This window comes from Maylandia zebra, linkage group LG7 (genome assembly GCF_041146795.1).
Source record: "Maylandia zebra isolate NMK-2024a linkage group LG7, Mzebra_GT3a, whole genome shotgun sequence".
Taxonomy (NCBI): Eukaryota; Metazoa; Chordata; class Actinopteri; order Cichliformes; family Cichlidae; genus Maylandia; species Maylandia zebra.
In genome coordinates this window covers 18,198,912-18,223,600 of record NC_135173.1, presented here as the reverse complement: position 1 = coordinate 18,223,600, position 24,689 = coordinate 18,198,912, and the positions used below count along the sequence as shown (strand labels likewise).

The 24,689-nt window shown below is 40.1% G+C and overlaps 3 protein-coding genes across 5 annotated transcripts; 2 read left to right on the top strand and 1 right to left on the bottom strand.

Annotated features, from left to right (window-relative positions):
- Nucleotides 1-362: 362 nt before the first annotated feature.
- Nucleotides 363-12,743, top strand: tmpob (thymopoietin b). The gene is made up of 6 exons (XM_024801838.2): nucleotides 363-981; nucleotides 1,135-1,252; nucleotides 2,358-2,510; nucleotides 2,683-2,792; nucleotides 3,705-3,802; nucleotides 10,178-12,743. Exons 1-6 carry the CDS (start codon nucleotides 748-750, stop codon nucleotides 10,560-10,562), a joined length of 1,098 nt encoding a protein of 365 aa, XP_024657606.1. The 5' UTR covers nucleotides 363-747; the 3' UTR covers nucleotides 10,563-12,743.
- A 1,218-nt stretch (nucleotides 12,744-13,961) lies between these two features.
- On the top strand, nucleotides 13,962-19,768 carry ldhbb (lactate dehydrogenase Bb). 3 transcript variants are annotated; one of them, XM_024803412.2, is made up of 9 exons: nucleotides 13,964-14,075; nucleotides 14,215-14,242; nucleotides 15,900-16,036; nucleotides 16,451-16,568; nucleotides 16,788-16,961; nucleotides 17,062-17,235; nucleotides 17,311-17,428; nucleotides 17,952-18,075; nucleotides 19,122-19,768. In XM_024803412.2, the coding sequence occupies exons 3-9, from the start codon at nucleotides 15,908-15,910 to the stop codon at nucleotides 19,287-19,289; spliced, it is 1,005 nt and encodes a 334-aa protein (XP_024659180.1). In that variant the 5' UTR covers nucleotides 13,964-14,075; nucleotides 14,215-14,242; nucleotides 15,900-15,907; the 3' UTR covers nucleotides 19,290-19,768. The 3 variants fall into 3 exon arrangements, with proteins under 3 accessions (XP_024659179.1, XP_024659180.1, XP_024659178.1); XM_024803411.2 differs by lacking the exon at nucleotides 14,215-14,242 and having other exon boundaries at nucleotides 13,962-14,075; XM_024803410.2 differs by lacking the exons at nucleotides 13,964-14,075; nucleotides 14,215-14,242 and adding an exon at nucleotides 14,295-15,451.
- A 309-nt stretch (nucleotides 19,769-20,077) lies between these two features.
- On the bottom strand, nucleotides 20,078-24,408 carry LOC101468612 (spexin prohormone 1). Its single transcript, XM_004563723.4, has 7 exons — nucleotides 22,630-24,408; nucleotides 22,490-22,551; nucleotides 21,683-21,754; nucleotides 21,559-21,604; nucleotides 21,412-21,471; nucleotides 20,372-20,458; nucleotides 20,078-20,275 (listed from the first exon to the last, which is right to left on the bottom strand). Exons 3-7 carry the CDS (start codon nucleotides 21,743-21,745, stop codon nucleotides 20,217-20,219), a joined length of 315 nt encoding a protein of 104 aa, XP_004563780.1. The 5' UTR covers nucleotides 21,746-21,754; nucleotides 22,490-22,551; nucleotides 22,630-24,408; the 3' UTR covers nucleotides 20,078-20,216.
- Nucleotides 24,409-24,689: the final 281 nt, after the last annotated feature.

Sequence of the window (24,689 nt, the reverse complement as noted above, 5' to 3'; positions counted from 1 at the left end):
CAAGTTATTTACTACTAATGATTAGACTAAATTCATGTGGCAAACGGGATGGATAGAAACTGCAGCTGTATGAAAGCTTTTAACAGCTATTGCCATTGTAACATTGTTATCTCTTTCCTTGTTGCAGCGAATCAAATTAGTGTTTTAAACTCGCATCTGGCCGCTTCATAAAATCCCAGTATCAATAAAGTCCTGAAAATGAAACTAATATGCGAATTTCGTCGACGGGATTTAATGTAAAGCTGTTCTCCAAAACCCACAAAGCTTCGGTTTCTTTGTCGCGGCAGCCTGCCAAGGTTCCATTCATAGCAAGCCAATCAGAGAAGAGTTTACTGAGGACTTCCATCCAATAGCGGCGCTGTTTGATGTTTGGCCCTGTTGCGACCGCGGACAGACAGAAGCAAGTGGACCGGTTTGAAGCTAAGCTAATTCAGTCAAATTACATTAAGTTAATTTAGCTTTTTTCACTGATTTCATTTACAGCAAACGCGCTTATCTGTTTTCGAAAAATCAAAGCTATCTGTAAATAGTTGAACCGATAGGCTAACGAGAAGAATTGGGCGTTTATCTTAATAAACCGCTTCTGTCCTGCTAGCTTAATTGGCAGCGGGTAGGCGCCACTTCTGTTTGACAACAGCGCTATTCCGTCACGTTCCCGGTGTTGTTTGTAGCGGCTCGGCGAACTAGCTTCCGTTAGTCACGAAGGAAATCGCTCAGAGATTTTTTAACAATAAAAATAAAGTTAGAATGGCAGAATTCCTCGAAGATCCGTCAGTTCTCACGAAAGACAAGCTGAAAAACGAGCTTACGGCAAACAATGTGCCCCTTCCGAGCGGAGAGCATAAAAAAGAAGTGTATGTGCAGCTGTATCTGAAGAACCTGACCGTACTGAACAACAAGAAGACCCCACCTGCAGACACCTTCTCCAGCGATGAAGAGTTACCTGCCCCGGTGGTGTCAAACAAAAGTCGCTCCGGAAGGGTAAGTTTCTAATTGCTAAAAATTAGGTTTTATTTTTATTTTTTCCCACCTGTGGTTTGATGGCAGTCTCCACGCGTCTGATTGGACTGGTTTATGTTTCGAAAATTGCAACACTAATGTTTCTTCTTTTCTTTTTTTTCACCTTTTTTACAGAAAGCTACCAGAAAGACAGACAAGCCTCGCGCGGAGGAAGTGGAGGTGACAGATCTGACTGATGAAGACTTAAAACAGCAGCTGGCAAAGCATGGTGTGGACGTAGGACCCATTGTTGGTGAGTTCCCTGGATTCATTCATTCATGTCCTACACATGCAAAATAAAACAAATGTAATTTATCAAGATGGCAAGAGCACAGATACAAACAGAAAAATTAAAAATATTTTTAAAAAGGAAAATTTTAAAAAAGAAAAAAAGCAATCGCAATAAATCCTTTAAAAACTGAATCAAACAATGATACGAATAGCGTGATATTTTTATACTAATCACAGTCGAAACAGGAAAATCTGGCTTCTTTTTTTTTTTTTTTTTTTTTTTAGTGTAAGATTTGATCTAATTCCAACCCAACCCAAGACTATACAAATGTACAACACCGTAGTCAAAACAAGTCTAGTCCAACAATAAATGTCAAGACCTATGCTGTCATAAGAGAATATGTTTGTTTTAAAGGTAAATTATATTTTTAAACCCATTTTTTGTAACAGCAAAACAGTTAGTCAAGGGTTTTCCAGTTATAAAAATAAAAATGGCAGTGCATTTGTTACACTGTGCCGTGGATTGTTGCTAAATCCACGACTACAAGGAGCCTAATATATTAGTTATGTGAGATGAACATAATTACTTGCAATGATTAAATACAAAGGTGATGAGAGGTCAGGGAAAAGAAACAGATTAGAGTTGGGCTAAATTAGTGAACTAAACAAATCTAAAACTGAAAACAGTCATTTTTAGTAAGTTTGTTTCTACTGTTAGTTACTGCTGGTAACTCCCACTCCACTTATAATAAATAAGAAAAATGCAAAAAGCAACTGAGGAAAAAAAGCTTGAGGAGAGGGAGACGTGCAGATGAGCCTCCACAGCCAGTCAGTACGGTGAATCAGCGAGCATTTTAACCAGATGATAGAAAAAAAACAATATGCAGGCAGATTAACCAATGCATCAAGGCACACCTAACACAAAACGTTTTATGATAAGAATCAAATCCATTGTCCAAAAAAATTATAAAAATCTGTACTATGCAGAACATTGCATAATCATACAATGAAAATGAAATGATACAAAGATACCGGTAAATCTGAAAAGAAAACTAAGGCAAATACTATGCAAACGTTTAATGAAAGGCATGAATTATTTCCCCTTTAATCCCTCTGTGTCCTTTCAGCCTCTACCCGTAAGGTGTATGAGAAGAGGCTGCAGAAGCTTTTGGACCAGCCTCCAGCTGAACCCAAAGCTCCTACTGTCACAACTCTCCCCAAGGCAGACAGTAATCAGAACGGCAACACAAACTCCGACCAGTACAGCGACAAAGAAGACGGTGAGCCCTTGGGGGGGGTGTTGGTTGGTTGGGGGTTTCATCGAGGAAAAAGTTTTCAAATTGGTTGCAATAGGCCCATGAGTATTACACATTATACATATTTGTAATATCCCATGGGTATTACAAATACACATCATGATATTGATGTTCCCTCATTTCAATCTTCACACAGAGGAGGTCCCTGCCCCTGAACCAGAGCCAGTTCCTGTGGTAGAGAAGTCTGTGAGGAGCAGAGGAAAAGCTCCTGTCACTGTCAGAACCAGCAGCAAACGGCAGACAAAGGTGAGGCTCACTCTACCAGCTCTGCATCAGTAATAATAATTGGCAGTCTCAGAGTGCAAAGTGTCTTAAGTGGATTTAGTTATTTAATATTATAGATTACTAAAAAGCCAACAAATAGACTAATATTTTTCTAACCCATCTTATTCACAACAATTCCCACAGAGTAAAACAGACCAAGCATAAAGATAAGTTCATGTGTCACTTGACCCACTCTGGATTCAGTTGATGATGTTTTTCTGCATCACCAACTGAATGCATGCACGTTCTCGTCACTCTGCAGCACGCAGAGTTTGCACAGCTTCAGTTTAACTGCAGGGTGCGATGTGGTGGTATTCCCAATGTTCAGCTCAAAAGGGTGAATGTGTAACACATTTCCTCAGCAAAAGGAAATATTCAGTAAAAATGTGACACTATAAAATATTTGGGCATATTGGGGCCTGATAAATGTAAAAAGAAAGAATTACCAGATTTTTTTTTTTAACCTTATTTTTGTTTTTAAGAAAAATAAGAGCCACATGAGGATATTTGTTTCAATTGTTTAGTAGAACAGTATCAGTATAATGTCCTCGTAAGTGGATATCAGGCCCTTGTAGAGCAAAATTGAGTATTTTGGTCTAAATAATCCAAAATGTGATGTCCACATATGTGGACACCAGGTCCTAGGAGGTTAAAGTCAATTTTAAACTAAAACTTCACCAGCTTCAGGCCAGGAGTTGTGGTTAGTTTTATTTAGTATCAGCATCTAGTTAGGTAAAAAGAGTGCCACTAGAATAACACTGAAATCATAACACTAAAGATGTTGACTTCAAGCTCTGCATACCTCACTAACCTGCTCATCTCCCTTCATCGCTCCCCACTATAATTACAGCATAGTTTCAGTTTGCGTGAACATGTTTTATGTTACACTGACAGGTGGTGGAGGAAATTCCTGAAGAGACCCCTAAAAAGGCCACTGAGAGTGTGGTTGAAGATATCCTTGCCAATGAAATAAGCACACCAACCGGCATCAGGTAACACCTGATAATCATGTTTTATGTTATTTGTCTTTATTTGTTTTGAGACAGTTGTATGGAACATGCGAACCGGATATTTGGAAATATTAAAGAACACGACTACTGTGATGTGTTAGAGAGTCGGAGGGCTTTTGACAGTGCTACAGTGCAGACTCCAGCAAGTGTAATTGTTCTTGGTAGCCAAAAAAAAAACTAAACATGGGTTGTTATTAGAGCTGGGCGATAGAACGATAACGATATGTATCGCGATATAACTTGTACTCGATAGAGAAATTAAGCTATCGCGATAGACCTCGCCGCTCTTGTCCTCTTTAAAAAAAAAAAAAAAAAAAAAAAGGTCAGCCGATCCAAATTCAGTAGCGCAGAGCTGAACCAATCACAGCCGCAGCGTCACGTCGCGTGACTTGTTACGTACAGCACAAGTGCCAAGCCGCACGTGTGTTTGTTTGGGAAGCAGCCAGCGGGTAATGGAGGAAATGAGTGTGCCGACTAGAAAAATCAACCGAGCGTGACCGAAGAGAAAACAGATGATGGTTCCAATGCCGGAGAGATTGTCGAACGGAAGAGCCATAGAAGTTCCGTAGTTTGAAGGTATTTCGGCTATTTCAAGTCTGACAAAAAACAGAGTAGCGTGCACTGTAAATTGTGCCGAAAGCAAGTCTGGAAATACAATAAACTGGTGCATGCGTCACACTGCGCGCCACGTTATTGTTTCGGTGAAATGAATTTCTACAATACTGTTACTGTTAATTCTACTCTCTGCAGTGTTTAAATGATTACATATACACACAGTTACTGTCCGTCCACACATACAACTCGGTTCTGCTTCTATGCCGCAGCTTTGTTTACTTTTTCCCACTGAGGCTTCTAGACTTCTGATTGGCCAACATTTCTGCACGGTTAGGAATCTAGCGCCACCTGCTGCTTTGGCATGTTCATAGCAGCGTTTTCCTTCATTTCTGCCTTTATGTGTGGACGGGATTATTTTTTAAAACGAAAACCGAAAATCTCCGTTTTCAAAAATACCCGTGTACGTGTGGACGTAGCCTCAGTCTCTGACTGGAAGCGCTAATTCGTCATTCGGCTTTTGTCAGACTAAAGTAACTGTTAAAACTGTTTGAAAAGCTCAGCTATACAACAAGGAGAGATTGAGAATTTCCTTTTAGTTCTCAGTTTATTTGATATTGACAAAAGTTAGTCAGTTTTGTCTGTTCTTCTGTAAAACAAACTAAGATTTATTTTTAGAATTAATATTTTGTTTCTAAGTGGAATTGACAATTTAGTCTGTTTCGTTTGTTCTATTTTGAAACTTAAACGCTTTAGCGGCTGCCTTTTGTGTAGTTTGCAATATTTGCCTTTATTTATCTGAAAAAGTCTCATGTTCCTTAAGTACATCTACCCTGTTGAACTTATTATGGGAAATAAATATTTAAATAAAAACAAGCTGCTGATTATTTCACATTTTACTTGTGAGCAATGGCACATTTAAATCTTACAAATATAGTTATTTGGCTTATATCGTGATATATATCATTATCGCCTGAAATGAAAAAAACATATCGTGATATGAAAAAATCTCATATCGCCCAGCTCTAGTTGTTATAATTTGGAATACACAGAAGGCTGTGACTATGTCTGTTTACTAGGGCTGCTCAATTAATCGAATTTTAATCACGATTACGATCTGGGCTTTCAACGATCATTAAAAATGACTGAGCCGATTATTAGACCCTCCCTCATGCTTTACTCTCGCGCTGCTCCGTGTGGTAAGTCAAGCGCACCGCTCTCCATTTCGAACACGCGTCACAACAATTAAGAGGACCCGAGGGAAGCTCGGAAAGCTAAGCAGAAGTTATTTGGAGAGGAGAGTGACTGCCGTTGGTTGAAAAGAGGTTAAAAAAAAAACTTCAGTGGTGTGGAAACATTATGGGTTGGCGGAGTTAGACGTGGATCAAGTAGACAGTGTGTAAACTTTGCTACGATGTAGTAGCTGCACCACAGAGCAACACTGCAAAGTTGACTAAACATAGATGTTTACATTTTTCATTTATTTCTTATATTGCAAACATTTGCACTGTTATCAGTATTTGCACACTATTTTATATTATTTTTTAAAGTCATTATTCAATACATTGTTATTGTTAACCCTTTAAAGCCGGTCAGAGCAGCACACTCCGTTTTGCGTAACTATTTTTAAATCCCTGTAGAACCTGAACCGCTAAGCTAGCGCAATAATTTGTTTTGCATATGAAACCGGAGGAGTTGTACTTACATCTTATGCCATCAGCTTGTCCTCGGTCACGGTTTCCTTCCACATAAAGCTTTGCAAAAATTGCATAAAAAGCGCTTGCAGGAACAAAAACATAATATTCCAGAAACACGCTTTGCCGATCCATCAGCTGTTCCTAACACTTCCCACTTTGAAAAAGACGTCAACTCGAACTATCGCATTTCCTGCCCGAAACCGGAAGTGATGTCATTTTTGCGGAAAATGTAGTTTTTTACTTGTAGGCCTTAAGTAAAAAACTATACTATACTATACTTATACTAGTGTTTTTATAAGTCATGTTTGACTCTATACTTTTCTGAATAGTTGCTGGGATGCTTAGAACTCGAATTGCACAGCTGGAAATAGTTTATTTTGATGCACGTGCTGTTTTCTTTGCAAATTTGCATCATAGGATTGTTTTTTTTGTTTTTCCTGCAGTATATAAAAATTGCTGTATCTCCAAAATAAAACTATGAAGACACTCAAAATAAATTTCCTGTTGTTGTAAACTATTTTTTGCAACTTTTTTGTATTTAAAGTTTTGAGGGATAAACCTCTTAAATTTCTCCAAGTAGAAATATATGTAAACAAAACAAAAACGATTTTCAATTTTTTTGTAGTTTATTGCACTTGTTTGCAATTAATGTAGTTACTATGGACTTAATGCATACATATTATTAAAATATGGGCTATAACAGTTGTATTGATGTATAGCAACTTGAAATGCTCCCACAAATGGCACTACAGCATATACAAAAAAAATAATATAAGCTCTGGCGGACTTGGTTCTATGGTAGGTCTTAAAGGGTTAAATAAATATCGTCAAATAATCGTGATCTCAATTTCGGTGAAAATAATCGTGATTATCATTTTTGCCATAATCGAGCAGCCCTACTGTTTACTACGTAATGCTAACACAAAGCCAGTAATCTGCAAGGTGTGTAAGTAAAACTGATCAACATTTGTTAGCTCAAACTAAAAATCTGCTTGGCTTTGACACTTTACCCAAACTACATAAAAAAGCTAAACATAGCATACAAAGACTAGAGATGGCACGATACCACTTTTTTATGTCCAATACCGATATCATAAATTTGGATATCGGCCGATACCGATATGAATCCGATATAGTGTGTTTTTAATCAATAAAACTGTTTTTTTTTAATATCTTGCTGCATTTTGTATAAGTTCAAACTCAAGTTTTAAAAACCCACTAAAGCTATTGTTATACCTGTATGCAAGAAATACACTGCACCCAAAATATTTCATAGTTCAGCAATAATGATCAATCTAATAAACTTAAACCTACTCCATTTTCCTATTCTGGTATTTTAAGGAGTACTTACCTACTTAACTAATAGGGTTGTAAACTCCCAGCAAAAAAAAATAAAAAATAGGGAACCCCCCCCCCCCCCCCACCCCCCCCACCCTCCACCTCATGATGCTTAATCGACATAATCAACTTTAATTTGATGCAGTGTGGGAAAAAAAAAAAAAAAAAATCCACAGAAATCAATTATTTTTCTACAATATTTAAATAGATTCAACATCTTTCTTCAACAGAACTGCAGACTGCACAGCTGGTACCTTCCCAAAGGGAAAAAGTACTATAGCTTACTAGGGTATATTAGACTTAATAGGTACTATATACAGTAATGGACTTCTATACATTTTACATCAGATTAAACCTTTGGGTGTAAGATTCAGATAATTATTTATTAAAAGTGTTACGTTCTTAGTCTAGGCAAGTATTGAACGCAACAAGAAGTTGGCCCACTCACACACCACCCAAACAAGAATGACCGCTTCAGCCTTCGTCTGTCTTCGCTGTTCTTTATGTTACGTTCTAGGTCTAGGCCTGTCTTGAACGCAACAAAACATTGGCCCACTCACACTCCACCCAAGCAAGAACACAAACGACAATCTCTTTTAAAATGCTAAGCAGCCATTTATTTGCTTCAGCAGTGAGCAGTGCCAAAAATAACAAACAAAACTCCCTAATGGTCCCTATGCTTTCTTACCCAAACTGAAAACCAAACAAAAGACAATTCCCTTACCTAACTCGCTACATGAAAAACAGGAGAAAACTTAATCAACAAAAATGGCTTCTCACGCCTACTAGGCTGCTACAGTGAACAATATATACAAGGTGGAAAAAATACTCAATTGCTACTTTACAAATCTATTTACAGCTATTTACAAAACTACAATACCAACATCACAATGATCACGACCCATGACAAACTGAAACACAGGGCTTAAATACATAGAGGGAGCAATCAGGGAATGAACAACAGGAGGGAAACACAGCTGGGGCAAATCAGAACTGACGAGACAAGGAAGCGTAAACCGAACACACTGAGATAAGACAGACCTTCAAAGTAAAACAGGAAACACATAACAGTCACGCCCAACACAAAACACTGACAACATTGGATCGTAACAGCTAGACATTTTAAATGAGAATAAGAAAGAAAAGTATGTCTTTGTGCACCCTTTTCCCTGTTATTGCCCTATCGGCCCCCCTGGCTAAACTTTGCTAGATCCGCCCCTGCACAGTTACCAGCCGTTAGCTGCGCAGAAATGGATCCTGGTGTAGAAAGTAATATTAAATAAATTCTAACAACAGCTTATCAAGCGTAAACGTGCTGCTGTTGTTCAGCCGCTGGTTTCCTCTTTCTGGCGCGAAGTGGGTGATAAACAAACAAGAGAGACAGTCGCGACAGAAAAGCCGATCAGCTGATCATTAATCAGTTTCATGATTGAAGTAGCAGCAGGAGAGGGAGGGAGAGAGGCAGTCGCTCCATATATCTGTTGTTAAGCTTAACGCTGGAATGCTTTACAAACATTCAGAGATGAACTTACACACTTGCTTTACTTCTCTCTGGGATCACTTTCTCAGAGATGAAATGCCGGTTTGGTAGCGAGGCTCCAAATGCTCAGCCTGACCGCAGACAGGTCCCGCACCCACAGCCGCTCCATCACGTGACGCATACTGCTCCGACGTGCTACGGTTATGAGCCGAGTTATGCCATGTTGCAAGTGCTTTTTGATATTTACTGATATTTCTCTCCGATATCGATCCAGTAATTTAGGTCAGTATCGGACCGATACGTAATATCGGATCGGTCCATCTCTAACAAAGACATTAAAAATGGCTGGGAAATGCTGTAAATCACTTGCAGTTCTTTCCATCTACTTGGAGCACTTTTAATAAAATACCAAAACTTATACAAGTTTTTTTTCTGAACACACAAAAAATCAACTGAAGAAAATACTGAATTTTTGTTTTGTGTGCTGACAATATTGGTCACAAAGACTCATAAAAATTCCCATTGAAGAAAACTTCAATCAGTTCCTCTCAAAACCCAGCTCACACTTGAAGTATTCACCTCATGCTCTAGAGCAGCCTTTTATTGAACTACTAAATAAACAAATTGGTATTCTCCTTCTGGCCAGATACGTGGCAGCGCTTCAGCTACAGTTTTGTTCGTATTTAGCAAAAGTAAAATGCAGACATAACTGTACACATTAGTTTTTGATTGCTAGTGAAAAAATGTTTTCTTTACAAATACTCTCTCACTGAACTAACACAGCCAATCCCTCAACATGTTTGTACTCTCTGCTCATATGGCCTTCATATTGAATATTTGTTTTTTGCTTTTTAAAGAACTTATTTTAACATTGCACTCAATAAAAAAACAAAAACAAATCCTCCCTAACAAAAAATAACTTCAAGGGCCAAATTGCATTATGCAAGTAGGGGTGACGTGGGCCGCGAGTTTGAGATGCCCCTGCTCTAGAGTTTTTGGGGGGGTTTTTTGTTTTTTTGGAACTAGATTAATTCACATTACAGCACAAAAAGATAATGTTGCTTTATTTTGTGCAAAGAAAAGAAGTTCTTTAAATGGCAAGGTTAAATATTTAAAATCTTTAAATTTGGGTCTAGATCCTTTTGATCTGCTCAGAAAAGATCGTAATATGTGAGCGCGAGCTGTGGGGAAAACTGTTGAGTGCACAGATGTATTTATTTAATTTCAGTCTAATCAAATTTTTCCTGCTTTTGTTTTGGGTTTTTTGGGGTTTTTTTTTTTTTTTATCAGTGCGACCTGCAGGCGTCCAATCAGAGGGGCAGCTGGTCGGCCTTTAAAACCAAGTGAGTACTGGCTGGATGAGTCCCGCGTGAAGACCGATGTCCACACCGAATACAACTTGTATTCTGAGTCTCTGTCCCGGCCGAGCTTCACGGTCTCCCCAAACGCAGCACCGGTTCGACGAAGCTTCCTGCCCCTGCTGCTCAAGCTCCTGCTCCTTGTGGTGGTGTGCGCTTCTCTGTTCTTTGTCTACCAGAACCTGGACGCCGATCAGATCAATACCCTCAAAGGCCTCTCTGACAGCGTCGTCGTCCCGGTCCAAAGCGCCGTGGACAAAGTCGCCACCTACCTGGGCATCAGCGGCAGCGGTGTCACAGAGGGCATCCCCAAGTAAAGACCATCAGCAGCCCCTCGCCATATCCACAGCACCTCCCTGCCGCCCACCACAGCACACCACAACTCAAGCAGTAAACCTTGCTCACCTCTTTTCCTCCATGTGTGGACAGATTTAATTGGAACGATTAAAAATTGTCCTCTCTGGACTCTGACTTTCCTCCTGCCACAAGAGGGAGGTATATTCAAACAGTAGCTTCTGGATAACACTGTTTGTGGCAGTCAGAAGAGACTAATTTTAATGTTGATTTTAATCTGTGAATTGTTTGTGTCTTTGTGTGTATTATAACCCTCATATGTAGAAATGAGTGCAGAACGGAGAGGCCATTTTTATCCGTGCATGGTTGTAGTTTTTAAAGGTCATACTGTAGTTTTTTTTTTTTTTTTCCGACGCCGTGTGCCAGGTGTTTTCTGACGGTGAAGTGCCTGGACACTATTAGCACTTAGTGCCCTCCCGTACATCTACATATATATAATTTTCTTTTTTCTTTTTATCCCCAAGCACAGAGCAGCGCTTATACTAACACCAGAATGTCTACACCCGTGTTTCTTTATCAAATAGGGACGCACTCATGTATCGAATGGTGTTGGTTGTTACTGGCCTTGTTAACTGATCAGCTTATTGGCAAATATGATGACATTTCATTGGCATTGGGGGAGGGGGTTATTTGTTGTGTGTCATCTGTTTTGTGCTAAATGTTCACAGATGGTTTGATAAAATGATATTTAGTTAATATGATGATGATTTATGTGTTTCCCTGCCACAAAAGAGGAATATAAAAACAAGATAAATAAAAGCCAGCATTAGCTTTAGGCCGTACTGTCACTGTAAGCATCGCTGTCAGGCCAAATTTTCACAATCAGTGCGTCATTGGTATCAATTTCAACATTTTCTCTCCAGCTATAGTGTTAAGTAGAATATTTGATTTATTTCTATGGTGCTCAGGTTGATTCAGCTCAAACGTTTTTCATGTGGTTTGTGTTGGGAGGAGGCGTGGTGTAATCAGGTCACATCACTGCATGAGGAAAATCGGCCCACGTTCAAGCATGAATTAGAAGCTCTTTTTTTTTTTTTTTTTTTTTTTTTTTTAAATCTTTTTTTAAATAGCTGATCACTGCTAAGATCTCTCATAACGGGATTTGTGATCATGGCTTAAATTTTAATTCTCAGCTTTGTGTATTGTAGCGATTTTTACACTTGGCAGGTTGAGGTTATAAAGTTTACTCTGCTTTCTGCCTCTTGCATCGACATTTTCGTTTAAGACTTGCAAACAGAAAATTATAAGGAAAATAAAGAATTCAGCGATCACAGGTTACTGGTTTCGTCCATCCCTGCCAGTCCAGTTCATGTGAGTTTCTACGCGTTGAGTTGTAGTGCTCTGTTGTGCTTTTTCTTTTGTCCTGTTTTTATAAGATTTCTGATCCTTCGGTCCTTTATGCAGGGCTGGCTGTTTAGCGTGCACCCACATAGCCCACCTCACAGGCTGCAGGTGTTTCCAAGAGGAGGAAAGTAAATCCTTTTATTTTTTTATTTTTAATTTTTCCTCTCCTCTTTTTTTTTTCTCCAAACAGTTACCCTCATTTTATTTTTGTCACAAGTTCCGCCTGGGCAAAATTGTAAAGACGCTCCAGGTTTCTCCGAATGGGGTCGTTTATCCGCTTGGAGTAACAAGCAAGGATGCATTTACTCGAGGGGATGTTGGAAGATTTCTCGGTGGCGGGGATTGTTTCTATTTTGATATTTTTCTAAAGTGGCGTGTTCAACTTTTTATAGCATATTGTAAAGCAATACATGCAAGTAATACTGTATCTTAATCTGAACCTTGCTGAGTTAACTCAAGTGATTTGATCATCAGGCAGCTCTCCCACAACGGACAGAAACGGCAGGGGTTATGTGGGTAAGGATTCTGAATCTGTTTATTTATGATAATGTAGGCAGTGTATCATAAAATAAACTTGGTTGTTGCTAGATTATTTTTTTTTCTTCTGTCTGTGAATCCTTTGAGACCAATAAGTGTTTTATGCATGTTTTGTTTTTCTTTTTTGAACGCCATAGCTTTTCATTTATTGAACATTTGTTGTGATATTAAATAAGAAATCAGATATGGTAGCTTCTGTTGTCATCACTGTAAACTCATGGAGACAATTACAATCTCTGAAGTAAAAATGGTGTTCATTGCTCTCAGAAGCTAGCTTTAATTTGTTTGACAGCGGGCCTCTTCCAGACCAGGCTCCAGGATGGCCCCAGTAACCCTACCCAGGGTAAGGTAACCTGCACCATTGGTCTATAAGTCAAGGTCTTAGTCAGGCCCCTCACCCAGGACCAATTTGCCTTAAGAGACGCTACAAGCAGCAAATTGTCCAGGACAAGATCACTCAGTCACACAGACACCTCCATGACAATAGAGTAGTAGGTCATGGAGTTGAGTTCAGGGGCCTCACTAAGATGCCTACAGAAAGCCTCATAGGTAAGGTGTTTCATGCACGTGGTACTGGGTGAAGACCCAAGACAAGCTGGAGAGATTATGCATCTCAGCTGGTTTAGGTACCTCCCAATATTCCCCCAGAAGATATGTAGGAAGTGGCTGGAGAGAGGGAGGTCCAGGGAACCTCTGCTTGGACTGCTGCCTCCAGGACAGCACGTGCACTGGTGGCTTTTTAAAGGCGATGAAAGAATGCGTTTGCACTTTGCTGCATTTCATGCCTTCCCTCATGAACTGCACACAGTGTTTTATGAATCTTTTCTGCATGAGACTGTATCCCCCTGCTGGTTTACTGGTGTGTGTGCTTGTGTTTGACAAAGTGTCCTCATGACACTCAGATCCAGCAGCGTGTAAAAAAGGACTCCGCGTCCAAATGCTCGGTCAGTCCACACCTGCAGCTGAATCACACATCTATTTCTTGGAACAGTTTAAAGAAAAATACAAGCTGAAATAAGTTTGTTTGTTTGTTTGTTTTTTTAAAGATAATTGAAAGTCAGGAAATAAAGGCAAAATTACCTAATTTATATTAAGTATATTTACATAGTGAGGTAAAAGGCAGGCCCATCAGAGTGCGTGAGTGTTGTACTGACACTAAAACGCAGGGCTTTTTGTTTGTTAATTATTAACTTTGCTAATTCCAACCCAAGACCGGCTAGAAGGACAAACGCCACAAGACCAAATCTGCTGGAGTCACCGGCATGTGGCATTCATTCACCGACTGAATATGTAAAGTAAATGTGACAATAATGTCCGCAACAATAACAGCTCTATTTTTGGTTTATGTTTTTGGAATACGTAGTCATGTTTTGTTATTTTGCATGAAGTGTCAGTGAATGATGTACCAGCTGACTGTGGTGGCCGATGGAGTGCCAAATTGAGTCTTTGCAGGGGACGGAGAGGCTTAGCCCATTAAATCCGGCAGACTGCAGGCTGACAGCACAACAGGAAGAAGAGTAGCCACACCGTACAGCACAACAGAGGAGAGTCTCACTGTAGCCCAAGGAGTTATACCTGGACGCTCAACAAAACAGGTGAACTGCGGTATTTCCGTGTTGTGTAGATAGTATAATTTTATCTTTCTGTTGTTGAAATATGTGTAGCAGTTTGTGACACCTGAATGCCTTTGGCTTTGTTTTGCTTGCATTAGTCCTCTCTTCATTCTCACTTTAGGGTGGTCCATTTCAGTGTGTGCAGAACTGTGAGTCACATTTAAGTTTACATATACGTAGGGTCTGCTTGTGTTTACAGTGGCAGAGTATTTTTTTTTTAAGGGATTTGTTTTCACAACCACAAATGAAAAGTTTATGTATAAGCAGGGCAATTAGCTAGAAGTTAAAATTCTGCATTACATTAATTTTATAGCTGAGTTTGGGGCTTTAGGCTTTCCTGTTGCTTTGTTTTGTCATCATGTATTCATTATATCTCATCCTCCCCCGCAGTGGCTGTTTAGGTTCAAGTTCAAGGCAGATGTAACTTTTTTCAGACGTCGCAGCCGACTACCTCACTGTGTTGGAGTACCAACCATGCTTCTACTGCAGTTGACTGAGAGTTATGAAAACTGCTGTCACCCTCCCTCCCTCCTTCCCTCCCCAATGACCTTGGATGCTAAGCCATCTCATTAACCGCTCACATTTACATGACTGGAGTGCATGGTGCTGTCAGCTGGTAATCCAGCTTCGGTCTTGGATAATGAATGGATCGTTTCAGCATTGCACTTTCAATAGCAGCATATTCAGCATTCATGCCTGCTATTAGAGACGCACAGGGATGTTAATGTCTGTCTCTTCAAGCATAAGTGCCCCTTGCTTTACATTATTTGCAATTTGCAGTGCATGGTTTTAATCTAATTATTTCTAAACGTATCTGATGGTTGTTTAACAACAGCATCATTTCAGATTCATTACAGGCCAGTGTTTTAAACTGTGCTTAGAGAGACATAAAGCAGGTCCCTTCATTCATTTAGAATAAATTATCAAGCCTTTTAAATAGAAATCAGCTGTTCTTTTGAGACCTCCCATTAGAGGTGAGGTGTAGCAGATGGAAGCAGCGTTAAGGGATTACAGTAACTCCTTTAACAGTCTGCAGTCAGTCAATCAAGTTTGGCATCCGATTATACTGCTACGTCCTCCTCGTTTGGGAAGGAGGGAGGGAGGTGAGGAGCGGAGCTCTGTGCAGCTGACAGCTCCTCCATCTAACCCTGAGTCACATGAGCTCTGTGGGACTGCTGCAGCTGAGCGGATACTTGCCTGGACCGACTGCATTGCAAAAACTGTGACTCAGGGAGGTGTTGTGGATGCAGGAGGGGGGACAGAGCTCTGTAGGAACACGACTTAGTCATCCATCCAGGTGGCCATGCTGATTACATGGTGGTATTTATACCTTGCAGCTCGGAGCTTCATCGGACAATGCAAGTATTGCTGGTGTTTTTGTGTCTGGCCATATGTCATTTCAAGGTGAACTCTCTGCAAATAGAGAACGCGTGAGACAGGACCTAATACGTTTCTGTCTGAGAGCAGATCGCCTTCTTCATACCTGCTAGAAAGGGAAATAATGCACTCTCTAGTTGTCCTTGAAGCCTTTTCTTTTTCCTGCCCTCCTTCCTTTGCCTTCAGTTCCATTTCAAAAAAGAGAAAACTGCTGTAAATGATCGAAGTGTCTGAGAAGTGGTTTTCTTCTATGCCACTGTATGTCAGGCTTGCGTTAGAAATCCCTCTGCACTCTGACTTATTTATGAGTTGTGTGCATGCGAGGCTGCACGCAGGACCATTGGCTACTGTCGTGTCTGTGTAAAATGCTTTGCTGCTTCACCTGACCCTAAACGCTCATCCCTTTCTTCTTTCATTTACACTTCTCAGCACTGAAAATGGCTTCAGTCCTGCAGAAACTGATCACACCGCTGTTCAGTGGTCCACCTGAGCCTCCGAGGAATAAAGTTACAGTGGTGGGTGTGGGCCAGGTTGGCATGGCCTGCGCTCTCAGCATCCTACTCAGGGTAAGAGTCTCACTGGTTCTGCCTCTCAGATTACCACGCTGCCTGCTGGGGTCACGAGATGGGATCATACTCAGGCTCTTCCAAGATTGCCACGAGATTACTGATCTCTTGGTGTCTGATCTGACCGTTATCCCTTTACTGCACTTGTTAACAAGGAAACATGTATTTGTAATCAAAAAGGAAGGATTACAGTGGAGTTCTCCTAAAGCTGTTCAGGTTTTATTTTCATTCACTTAAATTAGATAACCCGTTTCACCGTTGGACTGAATCATACATCATAAAACAATTATTTAAGCCATTAGGCTTAAAACAGACTCACTTGAAGCTCTCTATTATGTTCTTTTTTTCAACTAGTTCTAATGGCAACAAGCAAACTGTACTATGGATCGGTTTGACCTTGTCTGATATGTGCAGGAGCTGGCTGATGAGCTGGCGCTGGTGGATGTGGTGGAGGATAAGCTGAAAGGAGAGATGATGGACCTGCAGCATGGCAGCCTCTTCCTCAAAACCCCCAAAATAGTTGCAGATAAAGGCGAGTTCATATCGCAGACAAACACACATACACACACACATGCAAACACACAGGAGCTCAATCTCATAAAGCAGCCTTAGTTTTAATTAAAACTCTTTAAAAAGTATTTACAGGGTGCAGCTCACTATGGAGCTGTTTAAATTTAATTTCCCACCTTTGCAAAGGTTTGAAGGAGAATGTGAACCCAAACTGATCTGTTTTTTAAAATTTGTATTTCAGACTATTCGGTTACAGCTAACTCCCGCATCGTCGTGGTGACCGCTGGAGTCCGTCAGCAGGAGGGGGAGAGCAGGCTGAACCTCGTTCAGAGAAACGTCAACATCTTTAAGCACATCGTCCCCCAGATTGTCAGATACAGCCCTGACTGCGTCATCATTGTTGTTTCCAATCCAGGTTCAGCCAACCACATAGCTCTTCTTTATTTACGTCCTCAGACATGAAATCTTGCAGTATTCACCTTTTAACACTATAAATCTCTCCCTCTCTCTGACAGTCGATATACTGACTTATGTGACCTGGAAACTGAGCGGGCTTCCAAAGCACCGTGTCATCGGCAGCGGCACCAACTTGGACTCGGCACGCTTCCGTTTCCTGATGGCTGACAAACTGGGAATCCACCCGAGCAGCTTCAACGGATGGATCCTGGGAGAGCATGGAGACACAAGTGGTGAGGATGCTGTAGGCAATAACTGTGTATGGTGTGTACGTGCATGAAGGTTGATGGTTTCCAGATGTGTTACAGTGCCTGTGTGGAGTGGAACAAACGTGGCTGGAGTCAGCCTGCAGACGTTAAACCCTGATATCGGCACTGACAGCGACGACGAGAACTGGAAAGAGACTCACAAGAAGGTGGTGGACAGGTAGGCTGGAGGTCGCTTAAATCTAGTTTATGGATACAATATTTTAAAGTATGATCTTTTTAAACTCACCTGCTAGTGGTGAGCCGATATCTCTGTTCACTGATGGGCAAGTTGATAACACAGTCACAGTCAATGCTGGACATGTGCACTGTCAGCAAAGAGCTGCACCTTATTGGTCGGAAACCCTGACATGGGTCAGATTTCAAACTAAGGCCAACATGGAAGCTCATCTGCAAACTTTCTCTTCAATTCTGAAATTCTTCAGGCTAAAAGTCTCTCTTTCTTTCATGCTGGATCAACATCAGCGAGTTTAAAATATTGTGTAGATGAGTGTAGATCTCATCTTTACCGAGTCAACACCACGTCACAATACAATGGCTGACCGTTTAGACACGACACAGACGTATCACCTATCGCTACCTTAGCTGTTACCTGTCGCTGTCTTAATCAATCTCGGTGAATTTTCATGATTTTAGACACTTTAGACATGTTTTTGTTTGTTTGTTTGTTTTACATCTCTTAGTGCCTATGAGGTGATCAAACTGAAAGGCTACACCAACTGGGCCATCGGTCTCAGCGTAGCCGACCTGACAGAGAGTCTCATAAGGAACATGAACAGGATTCATCCCGTCTCCACCATGGTGGAGGTAACAGACGCTCATGTTCATGTACTCGTTAAAGAATTTCCCAGTATTCTTTAAAATATAACTTTAACTAGAATTTTGAATCCAAAATGTATAAAGTGTGAGTGTAATTACCAGTTGTGTTAAATAAAGCTCTTTTTTTCCCAAGCCACTTTTCTGATAGTAAGAGTGAAACACTAAGCCAAAAAAGAATCATCAGATGTAATCATCTGTTTGGATAATCATTATATATTCCAAAAGGCAAGTTTCAAGGAAAAACGCAGAACATTTGCAGGTTCAGTCGACACGTTCTCTAGAGTTGAAGCCCAGCAACCTCAGTCACCAGAGCAAGGGTGGGGAACTCCAGGCCTCAAGGGCCTGTGTCCTGCAGGTTTTAGATATCACCCTGGGTCAACACACATGAATCAAATGATAAGTTCATTACTAGGCCTCATTACCGGACATGTTGAGGAGGTAATTTAACCATTAAAATCAGCTGTGTTGGATCACGGACACGTCTAAAACATGCAGGACACCGGTCCTTGAGGCCCAGAGTTCCCCACCCCTGGGCTAGAGCATAAGACTGTTGATCTCAGGGTCGTGGGCTCAAGCTCCATGTTGGGTGTTCAGATTTCAACTCCACCCCCTTTGAGCTTGTGCGAGTACATATGTAATATATTTCATGATGTGTAGATGCACTAGATCAGCGGTGTCGAACTGCAGGCCTCGAGGGCTGGTGTCCTGCAGGTTTTAGATGGGTCCTTGAGCCAACACAGCTGATTTAAATGCCAAATGACCTACTCAACATGTCTTGAAGTTCTCCAGAGACCTGGTAATGAACTAATCATGTGATTCAGGTGTGTTGACCCAGGGTGATATCTAAAACCTGCAGGACACCAGCCCTCGAGGCCTGGAGTTCGACACCCCTGTTCTATACACAGTAATGTCATATTTTAATATTTAAAAAACAATTGCTTTCCCTATAGTTCCCCTCTTTAGACCTCTATAGCAAGTCTTTGTTATGACGCTAAGCCCTTCCACATAAAGACAGTGTGCTTTGTCATTAACAGGGCATGTACGGGATCAGTGACGAGGTCTATCTGAGTCTGCCCTGCGTGCTGAACAGCGGGGGTGTGGCTAGCGTGATCAACATGACCCTGACAGATGAAGAGGTGGCCCAGCTGCAGGCCAGCGCTAACACACTCTGGGACATCCAGAAGGACTTGCAGGATGTCTAACCTGCCCGCAGGGGGAGCTAATAGCTACACCTTCCTGACTACTCATGACCTTCAGCATCACTCCACGGTCACACCAGAAAGCTTTGCCCCTCTGCACCTTCAGCCTACTGCACTATGTAGATTCCCAGATTTTTGGAGGGGTTTCATCCAGCCAGATTTAGCCGTAGGGGTCAGTTTGTGCACTTCTGCTCGCTGGAGACCAAAAGGTGACCCCAATAATGAGTGAGATGCTCTGACTCATTTGTCCTTTGCTGTGTTGCACTGTGGGACCACGTGTCATGTTGCTTTGGCAACTAATAAAAGAAGCAGGGACTAAAGCAATAAGTGCAGTGTTTCAGTTCTTCAGTGTTGGCTATTTATGTAGCGTGATAGAAATCTGTGAACATGGGCTTTCTCTTTTGCTGAAAGTGAAGAGCAGAGTGTTACATGTGGCCTATGATCTAACAACATGGTTCAATAAAATAAATCCTAAAACCCTGCTGGAAGCTCATGGTGATTTTACTGGAATGTATTAGTCGATGAACTCTGTCTGATCCCGATCGTCTACCTCCGACACGGCTCTCTCAGTGACCGCTGTGAAGACGGCGCGATGATGAGTGACTGATAGTTTGTCATCCTGGTGTTAATCACTTCATGGTGTGAATGAGTGACTGGCGTAATTGTTTTAATAAGTTGACAAGGATGAGTGTAAATGGAAATCCATCCATGCGTCACACCACCAAACTGCACATGATGACAGTCAAATGAAGAGATAAACTCACGCATAAATCAGACTCTAACATCTTGCAGACGGACATTTTCATTTATTTTGCGCATTTTATTATAAGTTAAGTCAAATTTGCGACACGCAGACAAACATCAACAATAATAAAATGTAACAAGCAACATAAGAAACAGAAAAACATAGAACTGGGCTCTGATGAATGTTCACAAGTGGGTTCTATTCACCTCCTGATAGTCCAGGTGATTATCTGGATTGCCTGCATCTGAGGATTAAAAAAAAGAGCCATAAATAATCTTAAAGCAGTTCAGGAGGATCTGGTAAGTCAGGGTGTTGGTGGTGATGAATTCCAAGGTTTTACCTTCTTCTACAGCTCGCTGTAGGAGTTCCAGTAAAATGGATAAAAGCAAAGAAGAGCCTCGGCCATCGCTGTTCTGCTTGTGAGTCCCTGCAGAGAATCGGAGCAGAAATGGCAGTATTTGGAAAAGAAACAAAAAACTGTGCAACCAACAAAATACAAATATAGCTGTGTGAAGAGGAGACTAAGATTTCCTCTTTTTTATCTTCCGTATGAAACCCTCGGAAATAAACACCCAGGATCAGGCTGATGAAATCACATATGTGGCACTTCACCCTCTTAACGCCTCGTGTATCATATTTGACACATACAGTTTTTGAGACTTCTACATCATCAGTGGGGATTGTCTAAAATCTAAATAAATTCCACAATACACTTTGTTTTTTTTAAAAAAATTAATTTTCTGGTAATTATTTCATTGTTCAGGCTTTAAAGGGTTAAAACAAGGAACACAAAATTAGTAAGTAAACATAATAAAATGTAATATTTATTATGATTTCTAACTCTGGTAATAAGCCATCACTTCAAACATGATAGCAAAATAATTTATTCATGGAGTTTTTACTCTGATGGAAATAAAATACCTGCAAACTAAAAAATTTAACAAACTCTTAAAACTGCCTAGGATTAAAAAGCAGAAGAAGAAGAAGAAGCTCTCATTAATGACTGATTTCTGAAACATTAGTAAATGTTTCAGAAAATGTAACCAGTTCAAAATCACAATATCAGCCTTATTTCTAGAGTACATTTAAAACAAACAAGCTCGACCATAGTGCTTTACAAGTTAGTGTAAAACAAACAAGATCAATAAAATGAATAAAATCAAGTAAATCATTAAAAAACTAACAAATACAATAAATGTGAGTAAAAACAAACTAAAACAAAAAGTTACCACAATATTAAGTACAAACTTATTCCAAAGGATGATTTCTTACAAATGAATACAGGCTCCTAAGAGCCAAATACAATACTAGTCAGCTTACACAGAATATTTACTTGTTTATCTGATTACACTACTCGAGCTGCATCATGTATTCACACACCTGAGTGAAAAGTGCTTTCTTCCTCTCTTCTGGCACGCTCCAAAAATGAGCGGCGTCCCTCTGTAAAAGATCAGCACACTATATTGTTTCGATCTGATAGACGTCTAAAATCTGGGTGACTGTTTGCTGCCGTCAGTGCGTTCTTACGTGCTCCTTTCAGGTATAGGATCGCCTGAGAAGTCCAGTTTCTCCTCTGAAAAGGGAAAAGAAAATTCTGTTCCAGCTCAGGCTGATCAGGGTTAAACATGACAAAAGAAAAATACCGACTAACCTGTGGAGCAGTCCAACACTGAGAAACCAGCGACAGCAAAAGCAGCGTGACTAGTAGAGACATTGTTGAACTCTGCAACAGAACAAGAGGGGGAAAAATGTTTTTCTGAGAAGTATACGTTTAATTACAGTCATCCAGCACACATCTATTTCTCTGTGTTTAGATGTAAACTCACTGTAAACAAATTTTAAAGCACCTCATCGGCATCTAGATGCCAGTAATTTACAGTAAAATGTTTGCAGTAACTTTACAGTAAATTACATTTTCTGTCATTTTTATTACAGTAAATGTACTTTAAATTAAATTACAGCCACTACCTTCAAGTAAATTTACAGTTGGACACCAGTAAGTTGCGGTTTGTGTACATTACAGTTAAAATGTATTTATAATAACAGTATTTGTAGCATATTTTCATTAATAGTGTTTTATTTTACTTCAATTTATAGCATTCTGACTTTGTTACATGTTACTAATGTAAACACACTATAATAAATCTCTGTAAGCAGGTTTAAGAAATTGCCCGTGTATTTTTAGCAAGTAAACTTCTCCTGTACACACAATTGTGAGCTGTTGTATTGTACTAACACCTCACTATACTAACTACTACTGAATGACAATAGTTACATGTTTTCTGTCTGTGCTTTATTAGCTTTATGATTTATTATGCTGTATTGTGTTATAAACAAATTTTATTTTGCTCATAAATAGTAAAAGGTAGACTTAGAAAGTAAAAGTTTAATTTACTTAATTTTTTCACATTTAAGAAAATTAAAATATTATATATAACTAAGAAGAGGGATATCTTACCTTTTACTTTAAGCGTTGTGCTCTCCTGCAGGTTGCAGCTGGTTTAAATGTTTAATGTTTCCCTGTCAGTGCAGTCACATCGTTTGTAAGAAAAAAACAACTGATGACGCTGACAGGTGTCTTAATCACTTCACACCTACTTCTTCAGCTGACGGTGCTGTTAAAGATGTCGCTGCACATTAATCGCAGACGCATGAGAGACACTCAAACTTTTAAGTCTTGCAAGCAGCAGAGTATTTTCACAGGGTCACTGCAGGACGACAACGCCGGTGAGATTTTATGAATGAAGTTGATGCGGTGAGCAGTGATGAGGTGGCAGGTGCAGATGCCAGAATAAGACAATTCTAGTCCTTCAAGGGCCCTGTGTAATCTGCAAATCTATTTTATTGGCTACAATTGATTTGTCCATGACTTCAGTAGGTCTTCTCCCAAATTGCGGTCATCATTGTGAGGAGCACTACTTGCTCATAGGGGGCGGAGTCATATGATTGTTCAAGTGTCTTGGTAATATTGCAGGGTCTTTGTCTCTTTAATATAAAGCCTTGGGGCAACTGTTGTTTTGAACTGCAGCTATGTAATAAAACTAAAGTGAATGGTGGTCTTTGCTAAAATAAGACCAGCACTGTATTAATGTGAACTATGGATGAACTTAAGTCTTGCCGTGGCTTAAGTGCATTGGTCCTTCAGCCAGGTGAGCTAAAAATATACACATACTAATACATTTTAACCTCTCAAACATTTTCTAAGAGACATTTAGGCCTTTACTATCACAACATGGCAATTAATGTGTTTATTTCAAAGGCAAATATAAGTGTAGTTAAATAAAATGTGTTTGTTCTACCAAGGGCTCTAGCAAAAATATTTAAGTAACCCATCATTAGTTTTTCTTCCACTTTTATTATGAATGCAGTGCATTTGCTTGAAGATGATGGATTTGTATCAAAGTTTGAGAATGTGGGTTCGACATGAGGAGCAGAAGCCTGGATCAGCTGAAAGCATGAAGGACATTGGATGACATGAGGACCTTGAATTTATTTATTTTTGTTTCAACTGTTTTAGAAATTTCACACATACATAAATCTCTGTGTTTATGACCTGTACACACTGTGTATAAACAGTTAATTTGTTTTGAATTATAAATCTAATCTCTGATATGTGAATGCTTAAAGGGAACGTATTATCATTTCACAGTGGTTGACGTTGTCATATAAAGCTGGCTTAAGACTCATCAGAGTAAACACCAGTTTGATGACCAACCTTTCCATCAGAAGTTGACCGTACAGCACCCTCAACCAGTGAGTGACCACTTTGAATCACAAAGTGACCGCACAGGTCGCCTGTTGGGAGGCAACCTGCGGGCCACTCGGACTAACTGCAATCAGTCTCACGCAGATTGGTGAATATTTACAATGCCGACCAATTAAAAACGCAGAGTGCCAACACACTGCAATCTAAACAAGTCAGTCTGTGCCAATCAGCGCAACTCATCTGCAACACGCCTCTCTGTAACAGGACTCAACTGGTTTCCAGCTGCTTATATAGTTAAATCCCTGTCCTGTAACAACACCGTCACTGTTTTTGGATGAATTTGTTTCAAATCAATGAGTTTTCAGCTGGACTCTGAATCTAAATGGTTTAGACTTCTGTTTATATACATGGCAACAAATTTGGAAATTTATGCTAGTAAATCTTATATATATTATTGAGTATAACCACCGTATTATCACAAACAGATTGCATGTGGATGCCAACTTGAGCACATTCAATCGTACACTGATAGCAGACTGAATCCATTTAATGCTGTTGTATTGCCACCTTTGAATCCAGCAACTGACTACAAGTGGTTGCAGACTTGGTCCCTGCCTCTGAAGCAACCAAGACAATGAGATTAGTTTACTACACACGATCATACAGTCTCCAACCGCCTTCTTCTAAATATGTCCCTGCTGCAACAACCTGAATAAAATTAGTAGGTCATTAGCAAGACTTGACTACATGCTCAGGTGGCAACACCTAACCATACTGAAGTTTAAATAAATGTAAGTAAATATAAGTTTTTGGAAGAAAAAAAAACTACTTTTAAAAGTACTTTTATTGTACCATGTTAATTTAGTCATGAGCTGCTGTAACATGAATCAAATGGATGAATTGCCACCTCAGCATCAGTCAAGTTCTATAAAGTCTAATGACCTACTGATTT